The 16945-nt window shown below is 41.4% G+C and overlaps 1 protein-coding gene across 10 annotated transcripts in view; it reads right to left on the bottom strand.

The window, feature by feature from the left end:
• The window catches only part of FHOD3 (formin homology 2 domain containing 3), a 1052879-nt gene that overhangs the window by 408148 nt on the left and 627786 nt on the right, over positions 1–16945 (bottom strand). For all 10 annotated transcript variants that reach the window (XM_075062615.1, XM_075062616.1, XM_075062618.1 and 7 more), the window contains 2 exons: positions 4677–4867; positions 2952–3144 (listed from right to left, as the gene is read on the bottom strand). In XM_075062615.1, the coding sequence (XP_074918716.1) occupies positions 2952–3144; positions 4677–4867 (384 nt within the window). The remainder of the gene's footprint in view (positions 1–2951; positions 3145–4676; positions 4868–16945) is intronic.

The following is a 16945-nucleotide window of genomic DNA, read 5'->3' as shown; positions in this document are numbered from 1 at the left end:
ACAGTAAACCTGTGGAACTCTTTGCCAGAGGATGTTGTGAAGGCCAAGACTATAACAAGGCTCAAAAAAGAACTAGATAAGTTCATGGAGGATAGGTCCATCAATGGCTATTTGCCAGGATGGTCAGGAATGGTATCCATAGCCTCTGTTTGCCAGAAGCTAGGAACGGGTGACGCGATGGATCACTTGATGATTACCTGTTCAATGCATTCCCCCTGAAGCACGTGGCATTGGCCACTGTTGGAAGACAGGATACTGGGCTAGAGGGACCTTTGGTTTGACCCAGTATGACCATTCTTATGTTCTTAGAGGTTCAACATGGAGAATTTTAGAGAATGCTCTTCACTATGTTACGCTTTCTCAGCTCATAGGATCAGCATATAATTGTGAATTAATGCTAAGCATATATCCTACAACTCAGACATGGAAGATATTTGTAGCTGAGATCCTATTACTCAGATGATACTCAATTTTTCCCAAATACAAATACCATCCTGGTCTGATTATTCTTCTTCCTTGTCCTATAACAAGTCCTTCTGGTGAAGGCCCAATCACTCTCTCTCCTGTTCTCACATCTTCAGGAAATGGCCCACCTCCCTGGCTCAGATCTACAGTGACTGACCACTTGCTTGTACCTACATCCTGTTCTGTTGTGATAGGGTCAGCATGCAGACCCACTTCCTCTCTCCATCTCCCTGGATATTTCTTCTGGTGAGCAGATGAATGGCCACCTTCCCCTTCTCTCACTTCCTGATGCAAAAGGACTTGAAGCTCTTTCAGTCCTGTTGCTGTCAATTATCCTGATCCTTTAATACAGAAATGCTCCATGGTATACTGTAAAAGGGGTGGCAGGTCAGTCCTTGCCCACAGACAACCTGCCAACCTGAAGCATATTCTCACCAGTAACTGCACACTGCACCATAGTAACTCTAGCTCAGGAATCACTCCATGCAACAAACCTCGATGCCAACTCCGCCCACACATCTACCCCAGCCACACCATCACCGGTTCATTCACCTGCTTCATCACTTAATATCCATCTGCACGCCACCAATGTTATTAACGCATCGATGTTCCAGCTCTGCTATGTACATCGCCCCTGGCAGTCTCTAACTGAAAGGATAAATGGCACAAATCAGATATTAGGAATGCAAATACAAACCTGTAGGAGAACACTCAGCCCTCCTGGCCACACAATAGCAATCTTAAAGTGGCCATCCTGCAGCAAAAAAAAACTTCAGGACCAGACTGTCACAAGAGAAACTGCTGAGGCTTTCAGTTCAATCTCAAAATCTACACCATCAAGCTCACAGGATTAAACAAAGACGTGAATGGCTTTGCCAAACTACAAAAACCAGTTTCTCCTACCCGTGGTTTTCCACAACCCTCGAACGACTAAGACAAGGCCCTCATCCTCCTGACTGAACTAACCTCGTTATCTCAGCTTGTTCTTGTCTGCATATCATAACCTGCCCCTGGAAATTTCCACTATAGTGGGTATTCACCCACGAAAGCTCATGCTCCAAAACGTCTGTTAGTCTATAAGGTGCCACAGGATTCTTTGCTGCTTTTACAGATCCAGACTAGCATGGCTACCCCTCTGATACATGGTATACTGGCATAACAGGAACCCATCCCCCTTTGCCATTATCTGAACTAGTGAAAAGCGCTGATGCTACTTGGCAAATTAAATATTTAATTAGCCAATCCCTTTGGTTAGTGTTACATTTTAACTCCTCAAGAGTGTTAGAGAAATTAGGGTGCAATGCAAGTATAAAGCTTCAGTTCCCTAATACTAGACCTGAAATTTTTCATGTCTATCTTAAATCCTTTGCAAAGAATCAGAGCCCTTCCTTTACCTGGGACTAGTCCAAAAGGAAAATCTTTTGAGATAATAATGTGGCTCTAAAATTCTCTCCCAGATGAGGAAGATTTCCAAAGTTTGAAAGGTTATTGCCAGGAAAGATCTACAAATGATTGTGAGTCATTTAAGTACAATCCCAATATGGGTCTGATACATTTTGTTTCTTTACCTAACTTTCTGAGCTGTTGGTCATAAAATTGTAATCAGCTTTGGGTTTTTCATGCCAAAGGCAGGATAGGGGTAGGTTCATATGCGATGAACCACTCATGTCTAATTGAAACTCCAGATTTGGATTTTGAGACAGCTGGAAACTTTTATTAAGTACTGGCACTTCTTAAAACTTTATTTGGACTGAGTGAAACTGCCTCAATTTAAAAGAAGTTAAAAAAAATCAGAGGATCTTTAAAGATCAAGTGAAAGTTCATCTTATTTTTACCAAAGTAGCCTGAATACAGTCAGTGAAATTTATTAGGTAACAGCTAAAGAGAATCTGGATTAGTAATCTATAATGAAATCTGAAAGAGGACGCACTTGACTCTTGGGTAATATATTTTTATCTAATTAAAAAAAGATACTATATATATAAAACACTATAATATTTAAGTTTTCACGTCAGGACTTTCCCAAATGGGAATCTAATGTTACACATCTAAACCTGTATATAAGCACCTAAATATGTGTTCAGTAATTTGATATATGGAATGATTTGGCAACCTAATTTTAGAGTTGTATTATTTATATTCTTGGCCATATATTTCAGTAAGGTACCCTCAATTCCTACTCTATTCTTTGTTGAAAACAGACATTGTACATTAATTTGTCCACGTAACATGCGGAAGATTTTCTTTATGAACACTTAGTCTTGTTTTGTCCAAATCTAGAAGCTGCTACGAATCCAGAAGCTTTTATAGTCAATGACAAAGAAAAACAGAATATTGATTTACCAAAGAATAAGAGTACATTATTCATAGTGGAGGGAATCCTTAAAGAAAGGTTAGAGTATGAAGCAAAACATCTAAAATATGGCATTAACTAAAAAGAAAGCTTCACAAATACTTGCCACAGTGGATTTGATTTTGCCACTTACATCTGTGATCATTTTCCCCCTGGTCTTGTTCCTTTCCCTGTGGTTGGCGCGTTTCTGCTTCTGCTGCAAAACTCGTTCCCTGGTGGTGCGATACTCTAAAGCAAATTCACTAATAATTTTGCAGAACTTATTGATGTTGACTTCACGGATTGCATAAGGAGGATGACCCATAAATAACAAAAATGCATGGAACCTAAAAACAAAATGAATTAATGACAGCTTTTAAAAATGTAAAAAAAAATTCAAAAACTTTAGATTTCCAGTAAAAAAAAGATTCCAATTGATCCATTTATTGTCTTCTGAACTCTCATCTTTTTTTTTTTCATATTGTGGAATTTTCATGGATTTCTTAAACATCACTGGCATGGTTTATAATTAAAAACATAATGCAAATAAATGGCTAGTCTATGATAATTTCATCCCAACCCATTTTCCCATGCTGATATAAGAGGTAAGATATTTATTAAACTCCATTCATTTTATTTTACTAATTTGGCATGTGAATGAACAATTTCATTTCAGATATTGAAAAAAATATTATGTTTTAATTCCCTTTGTTTGTATTAAGCTACTTCAAAGAGGCTGTTAAGATGTTGGGGGAAAGTCTAGACAAGAAGAATGAAGATTTACAGGCTAGCAACACAGGAAGAGAAGCATTTCTAGTTCAAAAAGAAAACCATAAAACCTTGTAACTTTCAAATACTTTCAGTCTGGGTGTTTTGAGTTCACAACTTTACTGTTGATTCAGTATTACACACAGCTTTTTGTATTATTTGCAGCTTTGCTGCTGTTGCTTCTGTAACACATTTTTCACAATGGACTACTGAATGTATAGCTCTTTGTGAATCTGTTTTTATCTACTGTGTCCATGCTAATTAAAACATTCATTACAATGGAAATGAAAGATGTGATTGAATAAATAGGGTATCTTGGAGAGGCTTAGAATAGTAGTTACATTATGTAATTTAAAGTAAAGAAAACACTGTTCTACTTATTTTAAAAACCAACACAATATATGTGAAACTTGTAAGTTCCTGTTTTCACTACTACTCAGCTATATGTGGGGTACTACTTATTTAGAAGGTGGAACAGAATTCATGAATGAGAAAACAGATGGGCTGAATTAACATCCCATATCTCTACATTCACACATTTGGGCCTTTTTGAACTCCCTTTGGTAATTCTGTGTACAACTATATATATTATTTCTCCATCTGCAAAATGGGGATGATGATACCATTCTCCTTTGTAAAGCAATTTGAGATCTATGGATGAAAAGCACTACATAAGAGATTGGTATTATCATCATTATTGGGCATATTTAAATCATCTGTGAGAGTTTATCAATCTGGAAATATACAAGCAGTGGCACTTGCATATATATGAACATTAGCAGGTTGTACAAGATATGTAAAGTACTAGCTCCAGATACAGAACTTGTTACTTAATCTTTACTATGGCAAATATATCATTAAAGCCACAAGGAAATTGCCTGAGTAGGATATCAAGATTTTACCACAGTGTGTAGTTATATGCAAGAAAATAATTGTCAGTCATTTTTCTCAGCAGAAATACAATATTCAGCTGAAGTTAGGAAATATCAGGAACAAATGAACATCTATTATAAAGAACTCACAACAGATATGTTGGTAAACATACGTCTTGAAATGTGGTTTGAAGCACATAGTAACTGAGGTTGTTCCCATCAGTGCCCTAATGCTGTACCTGTTAATTATTCTTCTGTGAACAATCTTCAGAATTATGATTCTTTCTGCACAGTCTTTAAGGAACTCAGACATTTTTTGCTTCAGCGTTGGCTTCATTTCATGCTTTGCTATAGCCTTAAGGTGATCCCAAGATGCTTTGCACCGTTTCTCCATCTGACATAAGTTGTCCTGAAGTTGTTCAAAGTCAACCTAAAAACAAGTGAAGACAGCCACTTTGATCTCAAACACAACAGCAATAACCTTGTGTATCTGAACGGTTTCATCTTTATACAACAAAGAGATGGGGAGGGAGATGTAGCTTCAGTGACACTGCTATATACGTTAATAAGATATTAATACTTGTCCGTGTCTCTACCCTCAGTGTAAGCATATGAAATGTTAGTCAGAGAAATTCTGAAACAAAAAGAAATGTAACTATGTGTGGTGACCATATAGATGTAACATCTAAAGAAAGGAGAATGTCTTAATTTTCTGCTACATTTGTATAAAATGTTTTAGTAGATCCTTTTCTTTGCTGTCAGCTGCACTAGGGATGATCAGAAAATGTGTGCATGCACCAAGGCAGCAAAAAGGGTTTTTCTTCTCTCTTCCTTACTACCAGCTTACAGCTTTTTAATGTGTCTGATAATCACTACAGTGTCTAGATGCCAATGTTTCCCCTGGGGTATGTCCCCACCCCATGCACTGTCTTGTTGAAAGATTATGTTGTAATCCAAATGGTCAGTTCACGTGCCAGAACTTCAAGTTTTATTCAAAGGAAGTGTTATCTAGTGATCTCAGTACAAACTTGCATCTCTTGATTCAAAGTATGACACTGTTAGCTTATAACAGAATCTTTCTAATAGCTTTGAAAGTCTGTGTCAACGCAGTTAAAATAAATTATTACATCCTCAAGTAACACTTATCAGGAAGGAAGCCAATAAATTCCATAAGAAGGTGAAACAGAGGTTCTCTCTTATTCATCAACCAAAAAAGGTGTTCAAACTGCAGTGGTCTACACAAGTGATTTTGGATATGTTTATAAAACCAGGGGAGTATGCATGAACTATCCAGCCACAGTACAGCATATACACAAAGCAAATGGAAACAGCAGAAGTCTCCAACATGGTCTCCTTGACTTCCCAAGAAAGAATACATTTATTTTCAAGCAAACGTGTAAAGTAAAGATGAGCCTAAGCCATAAAATACAGATTTAGACTCAGATTCCAAACAAGCCAGAGAGTTTGCGGATGTTTGGATCTGGTATTTTTGGCCCATCTCTTACTGCAAAACAGAAAACAGTTCTGTAAATGGGGTTTCTTCTTGCTTGTAGGATCTGAAGGAACTGTAGCTTAGTAAATGTTATTTTCAAAGGTTTATAACTGAACACATTCCTATGCAGTGCTGCTATTTATTTATTAATTTTAATTACTTTTGTGATAACACTATAGTCCCACAACAGTACATATGATGTTTTAACAAAACTTAGTAATATATAATGTATAATGGGAAATTAATATAGTTATTAATTGTTCATTGTTGGTAACATGTCCGTAACCAAAATTATAATGCTGACTAAGTACATACATAACAAGAAATTTTAAATGACTGAAGAAGGTGATAGAAGCACATACAGATAAAGGGTGAAATATTAGCCCCATTGAAATCAATGGGAGTTTTGCCATTGATTCCAGTGGGGCCAGGATTACATCCAAGATCTTTATGCCTGAATTGCTCCAATCCACCTCCCAAAGACATAGCACAATCTCATGAGGCTTAGTGATTTCTGATACGTATAACTATTACATATTTCATATGTTATTTCACACTTATGTGGGCTGTGCACATTAATTTTATCTTACACCCTTTATATTTTACCGTTACTGGTTTAAATCAGAAATCAACCTGAACTGGAATCAGAACTCTTTTGATTTCGGGGAAAGTTCAGGTAAACCCAAACACTAAAACTCAGACACATCTCTGTAAGATGGACATGAAGCAGGGTACTAGAGGCCTAGGGTGACCAGATGTCCCAATTTTATAGGGACAGTCCCAGTTTTGGGGTCTTTTTCTTACATAAGCTTCTATTACCCCACACCCCCATCCTGATTTTTCACATTTGCCGTCTGGTCACCCTATAGAGGCCAGGTCTCTAATTGTGGCCATAATGCTGATTAAAAGTCAGTGTGACGTGTGAAGGGTATTCAGAAGCTTTCCTTTACACTTCACTGATCCTGGTGCTATTCTGTGCATGAGTGTTACTCTTGTGCTATGTTAGAGCAGCCTAAGGCTTTTCTAACCTATGTTAGGTTGCTAGAATAAGAAGCGACTGAAAATAGAGTTTACAGTACATTTTCCTCAGCCATGATCCCTTTTCCCTACCATGCTGGCAGCAGAGAGATCATGTGGCATAACTGTCCCAGTTCAGGCTCTATTCCATAAAATTATCTGGGGAAATCCCTCCCTGGGCAACGATTTACGACCAGGTTATGCTGTCACTGTAACTGCAATAAAGAAACTGGCCCTGGACACACACTACCTCAAAATTAGAGGAATATGGGATTGCGATCCAAACCATCCGAAGCCAGCACTATCTTGAGTGTAGGTGGATCTCACTTTGAGCTTTTCATTTTTTTAATGCATTCTTGACCTTGGTTCAAATTAAAGTTTGTTACAGATGGAATAAAGTTTTCAACTATGTACAGTACCTACTGCTGAGAGTCATACTAACTGAGTTTAGCCATAAGAAATGTATTATTATTAAAAGGGTTCCTGATATAACCTGGTATTGATTTGATTCATTTTTGCTCTGACTTACAAAGTGATGAATTTTTCCTCTGCACAAGGAAATAAAAACATCCTTTGATCCATTATGCTATTTAGAAAAGCCCTGCAGGTGAGGCAGCTGTGGGGGGTTATATTTTTGTTAGGGTATCAATGCCTATTTAAAAAAAAAATTCCTCTCCAGGTCAGTATTTTGACTGTTGATGACAAACATACTGCAGCTCACCATAGACTGGAAATATAAAATGCACACAGCAGACAAAATACCAGTATCCCCATTAGAAAACAATAGAGCCCAGAAGACTGTAGGACTCAAAATTTGGGGTCGCAAAGAATTTTCCAGATGGGGTGGGGAACTCCCCCAATCCCTCCTCTGCACAGTGCAGGAATTTTCATGAATTTTCATCTTATGTTACAACAACTTGCACTGAAATCAGTGAGAGTTCTGAGTTATCAGGTCTGTAGAGGTCAAAAGACAATGCATTTGGGAAAGGTTCTCTAGGTTCTAGAGAGCAGAAAGGCTACAGAGCAGTTGGCATCTTCCCCTCCACTGTGGTCCTGCAAAGAACCAATGCAGCCACAAAAGGGGTACTGCTAGCTGAGGAGTGGATGTGGATGAAGGATGTGCTAGAACTTTCACTACAGTTTGAGGCTACCACCCTGTGGTAGAACCTCTGAGGGAGCACAGCAGAGAAAATACCACCTGCTCTCTCATGGGGTGAACTGAGCACAGCTGTCTGTGCTGGTGCAGTAAGTGCAAATCACTGAAACTGGAAATTGAAACTAACAAGGGTAACTTGCTTGTATATTCTGAACCTAACTGAGGCTAATGTCAGAAGGAGAGTTGCCAAGTGAGTATAGGTTTCAGAAAGTAGGTGTCGGGACTCACTGCTGCAGCGCCTCCTGCTGGTCATCCTCAGGAATTAGCTTATCCCAGCTTTGGAGTGCCCTTGGCAGGCTGGTGATCCACCTTACCTCACTCTGGCCCCCACATCCCTCCCAGGACTGGCCCCCCCTTGCAGAACCCCCTCAATCTTGGGGTCTCCCCCTCCCAGGGGAACCCCCATCCACTATCCCCATTTTGCCTCAGTCTTAGGCTAATGCCAGTCCCTGTCTAGCCCCCACTCACTGGGGCGGACAGCAGTGTAAGCCACTCATGATAGGCAAAGGGGGTTTTAGACCTGCTGCCTCTGCCTACCCATGGGCTGTCCCCTGCAACTCCATTACCTAATAGACCTGTCAGCAGGCCTGCAGTCTGGGGCTTTCCATGCTGGAGCTCGCAGCTCCTCTGGCCCTTCCCCAGCCCTGCTCCAAATCTAGGTTCCTGCTAATCCTGCAGCAGCCAGGCCCTTCTCCCTCTAGAGACAGAGGGAGACTGTTTGCTCCTGGCTTCCCTGGCCTTTATAGGGCCAGCTAGGTCTGTTTGGGGCATGGCCACAGCTGAGGCTGTTTCCCCCAATCAGCCCAGCTTTTCTCCCTGCCACAGCCCTCTTGAAGGGCTGTTTTAAGCCCATTTGGGCAGGAGTTGGTGACCACCTCGCTACACAAGGGTAGCTCTGTTAGTCTGTATCAGCAAAAAGAACGAAGAGTACTTGTGGCACCTTAGAGGCTAACACATTTATTTGAGCATCAGCTTTCATGGGCTAAAACCCACTTCATCGGATGCATGGAATATACTCTTCCAGTGCATGCATCCGATGAAGTGGGTTTTAGCCCACTAAAGCTGATGCTCAAATAAATTTATTAGTCTCTAAGGTGCCACAAGTACTCCAAGAAAGTGTAACAGATCACTATGAACTCTAATGTAATATGGACCACCAAATCTCAGGAACTTGTCTTGAATGAGTGGTCATTTTTTGGGGACAAAAATAATCCATGTAGGGAAAATTCTCCACATTTGCAAGAGTAAGAGTTAAAAGTGCTATGAGACATTTATGTACATTAGTTCGTATTTTACAAGTATTGTTTCCCCAATTTACATTTCTGAAAGTGTTCCCATTATTTCCAATAAAACCCTGGGATAAGTAGTGCTTCTATGCACAGAATCCAAGGCATCGCCATAGGATACCTTCTATAGACCCTAACCCCTAAGGGGTTAAGTGAAGATCATTTAACACATTATCTGATATAAAGTATCTGCTTTCCTTTAGATGTGTGTCATGGTCCAACAAAACGCTTCCCTAAAGAGCACTGACTAATGAACGTGATTTACCAAAAAAACAAAAAAACATTTCGTAATTGCCGATCTGTTGAGCAGATTTTTCCTGCCTAAACACACAGAACAATTCACTAAGCCACTAGACTGGGTAGGCAAGAATACAAACATCCGAAGTTATTTAGAAAATCTGGACTCTTCTAGAAAATGAGGTCAAATGAATGTAATAGTCTATAGTATTAAAGTACCCACTGTACAACATTTCAAACCACTGGTGTGGGCTTTTTTTTCAAGTAGCAAAAGTATTAGCATGCTGCTTTCTAATGGGGCATGACTTGGAGTGACCCAAACACTGTCACCTCACTGTCCCTTCTTTCCTGGATCTGTCCCTTGTTCCGGTCTCTTACATTACCTCCCTTTCTTTTCTTACTGTCCACTTCTTTTGTTTTCATGGTTTCTCTGCTGCTCACATTTCTCTCTGTTTCTGTCCCCTTTCCTCCCCAGTACACTCTAAGGGCTCAGTCTTGCGTTACAGGTACTGCCGTAAAGAAGCAGAATATCTTCAAGAGCTCTCTCCATGCAGGACAAGTTGGTTACGGCTCACCTCTTCAGGTCATGTGGCCTGCTCTCCACTGCATGCACAGCCAACTCCACTGGCTACTGTAAAGGGAGAAGAGAATGCTGGCCATGCTTTCTCCCTGACAGCTTTGGGGTATCTTTTGCCAAATAAAAACAGCCAATGTTCTCAAGCGATCATCAGTATGGACAGTACTTGGCAGCTATGAGGGAGTGAGAGACTCCTCTCCCTCTGTGCACCCATTAACAGCTGAGCCCAAATGTACCTTGAGCCACATAATCTTCTCAACCAACACAGTAACACTTAGACTCACCTAGTCACACCAGATAGCACTGAACAGGGTAAACCTTTTTCCTCCAACGAGGGAGCACTAACCAATGTGCTGAGTTCCCTAGTCACCATTTATATGTCATCTTATTGCCAACATTTTATTTAAAAAAAATGAAGTTACACAATGGTAGAGAGAGATGATTAATTTTCTTACTGTTGAAAGGAAACAGGAACAGTACCTGCTTCCAGCTGGAAGAGAGCACTGTGACTAACATGGCATTTAGGTGGATTTCACATAAATTTGTGGTTCCATGAGACTACTGAAAAGGCAGTCCTCAGAGAAGCTCTGCTGTAACAGTATTTTATAATTATGCTGCATTGTATAAAGAAAAGAGAAAGATGGTCATTTCAAATTATCATTACAGCTTCAAGATACCCCCTTCTGCACTGTGTGCTACACATATCAATCAACTCTATTCTTCTATTCCAATTAAACCGTTTTCTGGGTCAAGTTCAACACTGCCATAATGTGCACAACTCCTCCGACGTTAAAGATATTGCCCCTGCTTATGTTTATAGTGAATTTGTTCCCCCGAAGTTACCTGGATATTTTGAGCAGGGTTGAAACCCCCAAATTCAGACCTGAGGTAAAAATGAAATAGAAGGAAGCTGACAAAATAAGTTCAAATTGAGTAGCAGCATTGAAGTTTCCTGAACATGCCTGAAAAACTCAGTTTGAGAATTAAATAATTTATTATGAAGACCACTGGAAGGTATTCGGAGTCTTTTTTGAAGGTTCTGCATAACTTTTGTTCTATATTCTCAATATCTCTTATAGCAGGGGTCGGCAACCTTTCAGAAGTGGTGTGCCAAGTCTTCATTTATTCACTCTAATTTAAGGTTTTGCGTGCCAGTAATGCATTTTAATGTTTTTAGAAGGTCTCTTTCTATAAGTCTATAATATGTAACTAAACTATTGTTGTATGTAAAGTAAATAAGGTTTCAAAAATATTTAAGAAACTTCATTTAAAATTAAATTAAAATGCAGAGCCCCCCCAATCAGCGGCCAAGACCCAAGCAGTGTGAGTGGCACTGAAAATCAGCTCATATGCCACCTTCGGCACACGTGCCATAGGTTGCCTACCCCTGCCTTATAGATTTCTGTTATATTATTAAAATTAACATTTGCTGACTCACCTTAGCTCTTTAAACTTTGTTATTATACTGGTGGAACAGATCAGCTCTAGACATTTTCGAAATAGGAACTAAATCTCTCCCCATCTTTTCCTCTCCCAACACTAGTGCTATTGACTACAGAACCAAGACATTCACGCGACATGTTTCATTCTAATTTCACAACTGAAATGATAATTAGACGCACAGACAGATATATAAAGTCAGCTTTTCTCCCTTCAAAGATAGAGTATTTTCTACTGCCGACCACAGGCCAGTTTGAGTTCTTTATAATTTAGGTCAGACAGATCATTTCCATGTTATTACAGGGATGAGTTTTGACGTGGAACATGACATTCTCTTCTTCCTGCCCTTGTTCAGAGCCAAGGGAAGTTCTGAGCATTGAAAGAGTAACAAATGAGCCCAGAGTGCTGTCACAGAGCACCAAGATTAGGGCTTCTTAAACAACATTTATAATATTAGAGAAGCATATGTCATTGCAGCACACTGGTGGGCACCTCGTGTTTTGTTATACATTACCCAAACATTTACAAACATCATTGTGAAGTTGCTATTTCATAAAAATCTACCCACTCTCTTTTAAATCTTCTATTTTAGGAGTTAACATATAACTTGTCATAGGATTCACAGTATTTAATTAGGAGTAGGCAGAAAAACAAGATAAGATGCTGTTATTGCACTCCATTTGCTAAGAATACAGGTACAGGAAACCATCTTTGGAAATCTCCCTCCTAGTATTTTTCTGAATAAACAGCATCTTCAGGCAGTATGACTCTAGTGTTGATTAGGATATGGTTGGACACAAACCATAAGCAGAATGTGTGTGGCACTGAAGAGATCTAGCACATTAGTGTTAGACAGTGCTCCATAAATATCTTAAATTTAACAGAAAGACACCACATATTTTTATATCCAATAATCCAGGTTTAGCAATAACATCTCTTGAGTTTCAGAGTAATTAGTGAAGAAGGAATGTGCTTAGACCTAGCAGACATAATGAAAGGGGGTCTTTCACATATGTCATTGATTGGAATCTGGTCCAAGATGGTAGAGAACATTAAGTAATATCTTTCTAAAGGCTCTTCAGTGGCCAGCATGAGATGACTTGCTGGTCTCAGCCCAAGTTTTAGTGGACATGTGAGGTCTGTATTTTGCTACCCATGCTAATATATGAATAAATGATTAATAGTGATAATAAACACGCTGATGTGCATATCTGTCACTCCACTATAATGTAATTCCTTGACATACTAGTTCAATTTCTGCTCCTATGTGCTCATATACAGTTTATTTCAGTAACCCCTATGGGGTTAGGTTGATTTTATAAAGAGTGCGTCTACACCAGTGTTTCTCAAACTGGGGTCACCGCTTGTGTAGGGAAAGCCCCTGGTGGGCCGGGCTGGTTTGTTTACCTGCCCCGTCTGCAGGTCTAGCCGATCACAGCTCCCACTGGCCGCGGTTCGCTGCTTCAGGCCAATGGGAGCTACTGGAAGCAGTGGCCAGTATGTCCCTCAGCCCATGCTGCTTCCAGCAGCCCCCACTGGCCTGGAACACCGAACCACAGCCAGTGGGAGCTGCAATCAGCCAGACCCGAGGATGGGGCAGGTAAACAAAATGGCCCAGCCCGCCAGGTGCTTACCCTACACAAGTGGTGACCTCAGTTTGAGAAACCACTGGTCTACACAACCAACCCAGTTCCGTTGGCCTAAAGGGCTCTTCACATCGATTTCTGTACTCCTTCCTAAAGACGAGAGTAGTGCTAAAATTGACCTTGTTGGGTCAAATTTGGATTAGTGTAGATGCAATTCGACATTATTGGCCTCCAGGAACTATCTCAGAGTGCTCCAATGTCACCACTCTAGACAGGACTTTCAACTCTGATGCATTAGCTGGGTACACAGGAAAAGCCCTGGGAAATTTTGAATTTCACTTCCTGTTTGGCCAGCATGGCGAGCTCAGCAGCACAGGTGACCATGTAGTTCTCCCAGAATCACAAATAAGCTCAAGCATGGAGCAAACTGGATCTGACTGCTGTATGGGGAGAAGAATCTGTGCAGGCAGAACTTCAAGCAAAAAGAAGAAATGTTAATATATATGCCAAAATCACACAGGGCATGATGGACAGAGGCTACAACGGGGACACACAGCAGTGCCGTGTGAAAGTTAAGGAGCTCAGGCAAGCCTACCAAAAGACAAAGAAGGCAAATGGTCGCTCCGGGTCAGAGCCCCATACATGCTGCTTCTATGATCAGCTGCATGGAATTCTGAGGGGAGGGCACCCTACCACTATCCCACTACTCTCCGTGGACACTTGCATGGGGGGGAAATCTCAAGCAACAGGGAGAAGGATTTTGTGGATGAGGAAGAGGAGGAGGAGGAGGAGGAGGAGAATGTGCAGCAGGCAAGCAGTTAATCCGTTCTCCCCGGCAGCCAGGACCTTTTCATCACCTGGAGCCAAAACCCTCCCAAGGCAGGATCCCTGACCCTGAAGGTGGAGAAGGCACCTCTGGTGAGTGCACATTTGTAACTACAGTACAGGGTTTAAAAACAATAGTGTTTACTGTTTGATTTGCTCTGAAGACTTGGGATGCATTTGCGGCCAGTACAGCTACTGGAAAAGTCTGTTAACGTGTCTGGGGATGGAGCAGGAATCCTCCAGGGAGATCTCCATGAACCTCTTCTGGAGGTACTCTGAAAGCCTTTGCAGAAGGTTTCTGGGAGGGCTGCCTTATTTCATCCTCCATGGTAGGACGCTTTACCACACCAAGCCAGTAGCAAGTAGTCTGGAATAATTGCAGCACAAAACATGGCAGGGAATGGTCCTGGATTTTGGTCGCATTCAAGCAACATTTGGTCTATATCTTTCTGCGTTAGCCTCAGGAGAGTGATATCATTCATGGTCACCTGGCTGAAATAGGGAAATTTTTGTAAGGGAACAGTAAAAGGGACCTCGGACATGCTGGGCTGTTTGTGCTTGGCTAAAAGGGATCATCCCTGAGAATAGCCACACGGCGGGGGCAGGGGTGAAGGGATCATCCCAGAGAATAGCCACGTGGTGGGGTAGGGGGAGGTGTGTGCTGCACATCTGCCTGAAAACTGCAGCCTCTCCTTTTAATGGCAAACCGAACTGGCATTGCTTGCTATGGGAAAGGAGGGCACTGCAATTTGAAACTATTCCCACATGTTATGAAGGCGTTAGAAGCCAACCCCGCATACCCTTTGGCTTACCATACTTGCCTGGAAACTGAATTCTGTTGCCCAGCCATGTGTGATGTGTCACCATATTGGCAGGTGCTCAATATAAAAGGCAAAATGCAACCTTGAACCTAAAGCACATGTGCCACCTGCTGTGAATTGCTTGACTCACTGTGAAAGAATCTCCGTTTTGTTCTCAGAAATGTATCTTCTTAAATTTTACTCTCCTTTTTTATCCCCCACAGGTGCAAATGTTTTTATGCTCCCCCATCATCTCCATCCCTGAGGTTATTGCAGATTAGAAGCTGAAAAATCTGCACTCCCGCACTGACACGGCACAGATGAATGCATGGAGGCAGTCAGTGGCAGATGTCTGTTACAGCTATCCCCCTATTCCATTTCGTTTTCTTACAGCTGTCCCCATACTCCATTTTGTTCTCCTGTGGCCTCCCCTCCCTGGCTGTTAAGTTGTTTACCAGGGTCACTTCCCTTCTCAAAGGGAGGGCCCCTTAAAGTTGTTCACCAAGAGCCATTGCCCTTCTCAAAGGGATGGCCACTTGTGCTAAGTGGGACCACTGCCCTGTGCAAAGGGTTAGTCCTGTTATCACCTTGTTAAACCTGGGCTCGGTGTAGGGTAGGCAATGTCCAGAGCTGCAAGACCTATTGTGTTTTTAAGATCTTGGGCATGAGTCATAGGCCTCATGTGCTTTTGAGTCACCTACTGCACAGGACTCTGCCCAGACATGTCTCTGTGCTCACCTACAGTTTCCCTGCCTCCTCTCCTCCCCTGTATCAAGAGGAGCCAATCAAAAGTACTGGCGGGAAACTGCCTGAGTTTGCCTTTAAAAACAGACATTTTTAAAACTAAGATCAGAAAGGATCCTGCATTGCTGCCTGGTCTGATCAGCCAGGGGTTCTGGGGGGTCCTTTCTCCGCTCTCATTTTATTTTTGAGCGTACCCCCGTTTTTTGACCACCCCCCCATGAAGAACGAATTGCTGCCTGAGAGATCTCCTGATTATTGAGACTGTACCTAGCCTTCTGATGTTTTTGCTGCTTCTCCTTTGCTGCTGCCTTAGGGGACTGGTAAGAATCCCTCTGTAAAGCTCTCTGTACTTTCATTTTATTGTTTTAGCTGCTGGCTCTGTCTCCGCAGCACACAGACTCAAGCTAAACCTTGGTCTGTGTCTTAAAACCTCTCCTAAACTCCGCAGCACTTTGCTGCTAAAAATAAGTTTGTGCCGCTGCTAAGCTCTGCTCCTGCGGGCTTTGCCTCAGGGTTTTCTGCTTGCAGTTGTACCCACTGCTGCAGCCACCATCCCTGGGCACATACCACTCTGCCCTCTGTAACTTCCCCGTAACATAAGGTGCACCATAGGTTTTGTTTTCTTAGTTTAATAAGTTATAGTTTGTTAAGATTATAGAGCTTGTAAGTTTCACCTGCCCTGTTCTTTGTTGCTCCCTATAGATTGTAAAGCTTGTAAGTTTCACCTGCCTTGTTCTTTGTTGCTCGGTATAGATTGTAAAGCTTGTAAGTTTCACCTGCCTTGTTATAGTTTGCTGTTCTGTTGCTCCGTATAGTTGCTTGTTATAGTTTTGCTTAGAATTGTGATATTTGTTGTTTTGCCTAGTTGTTGGTTAAGATAGATAAGGTTTTTGCTGCTTCTCCCTCTGTATAACTTTGTCTGTTTTTCCCCCGCTGCAATCCCCCCCCGTGTGTTTCTCCGTGTCTCTCTGTTACAAGTCCTTGCTGCCACCGAATTTCCCAAACCCCTTGCTGTTTCTCCCCCTGTATAACTTTGTCTGTTTTTCCCCCACTCATATCTCCCCCCCGTGTGCTTAATTCCTCTCTCTAGCCCGTTGTCCTTATCTTGCAGGGCTTCAAGGTGTCTTGCTGCTTCCAGCCGCACTCTCCTCTCATCAGTTGCCACTAATCATTCACTCCCCCGCCCGCCCCGTTCCTTAATCCAGCTTTTAGGTACACTCTTGCTATCACAGCCTCACAAATGAAGTCAGTAATTTTTCTACAATGCATAATTTCACTTATCACCCATATTGCTGATATACTTTGTATTTACATTAATACCATTCTGTTACATTGTATATAAGGCCAC

The sequence above is a fragment of the Chelonoidis abingdonii genome, chromosome 2 (assembly GCF_003597395.2).
Source record: "Chelonoidis abingdonii isolate Lonesome George chromosome 2, CheloAbing_2.0, whole genome shotgun sequence".
Lineage (NCBI taxonomy): Eukaryota > Metazoa > Chordata > Testudines > Testudinidae > Chelonoidis > Chelonoidis abingdonii.
This window is presented reverse-complemented; position numbering and strand designations above follow the sequence as displayed.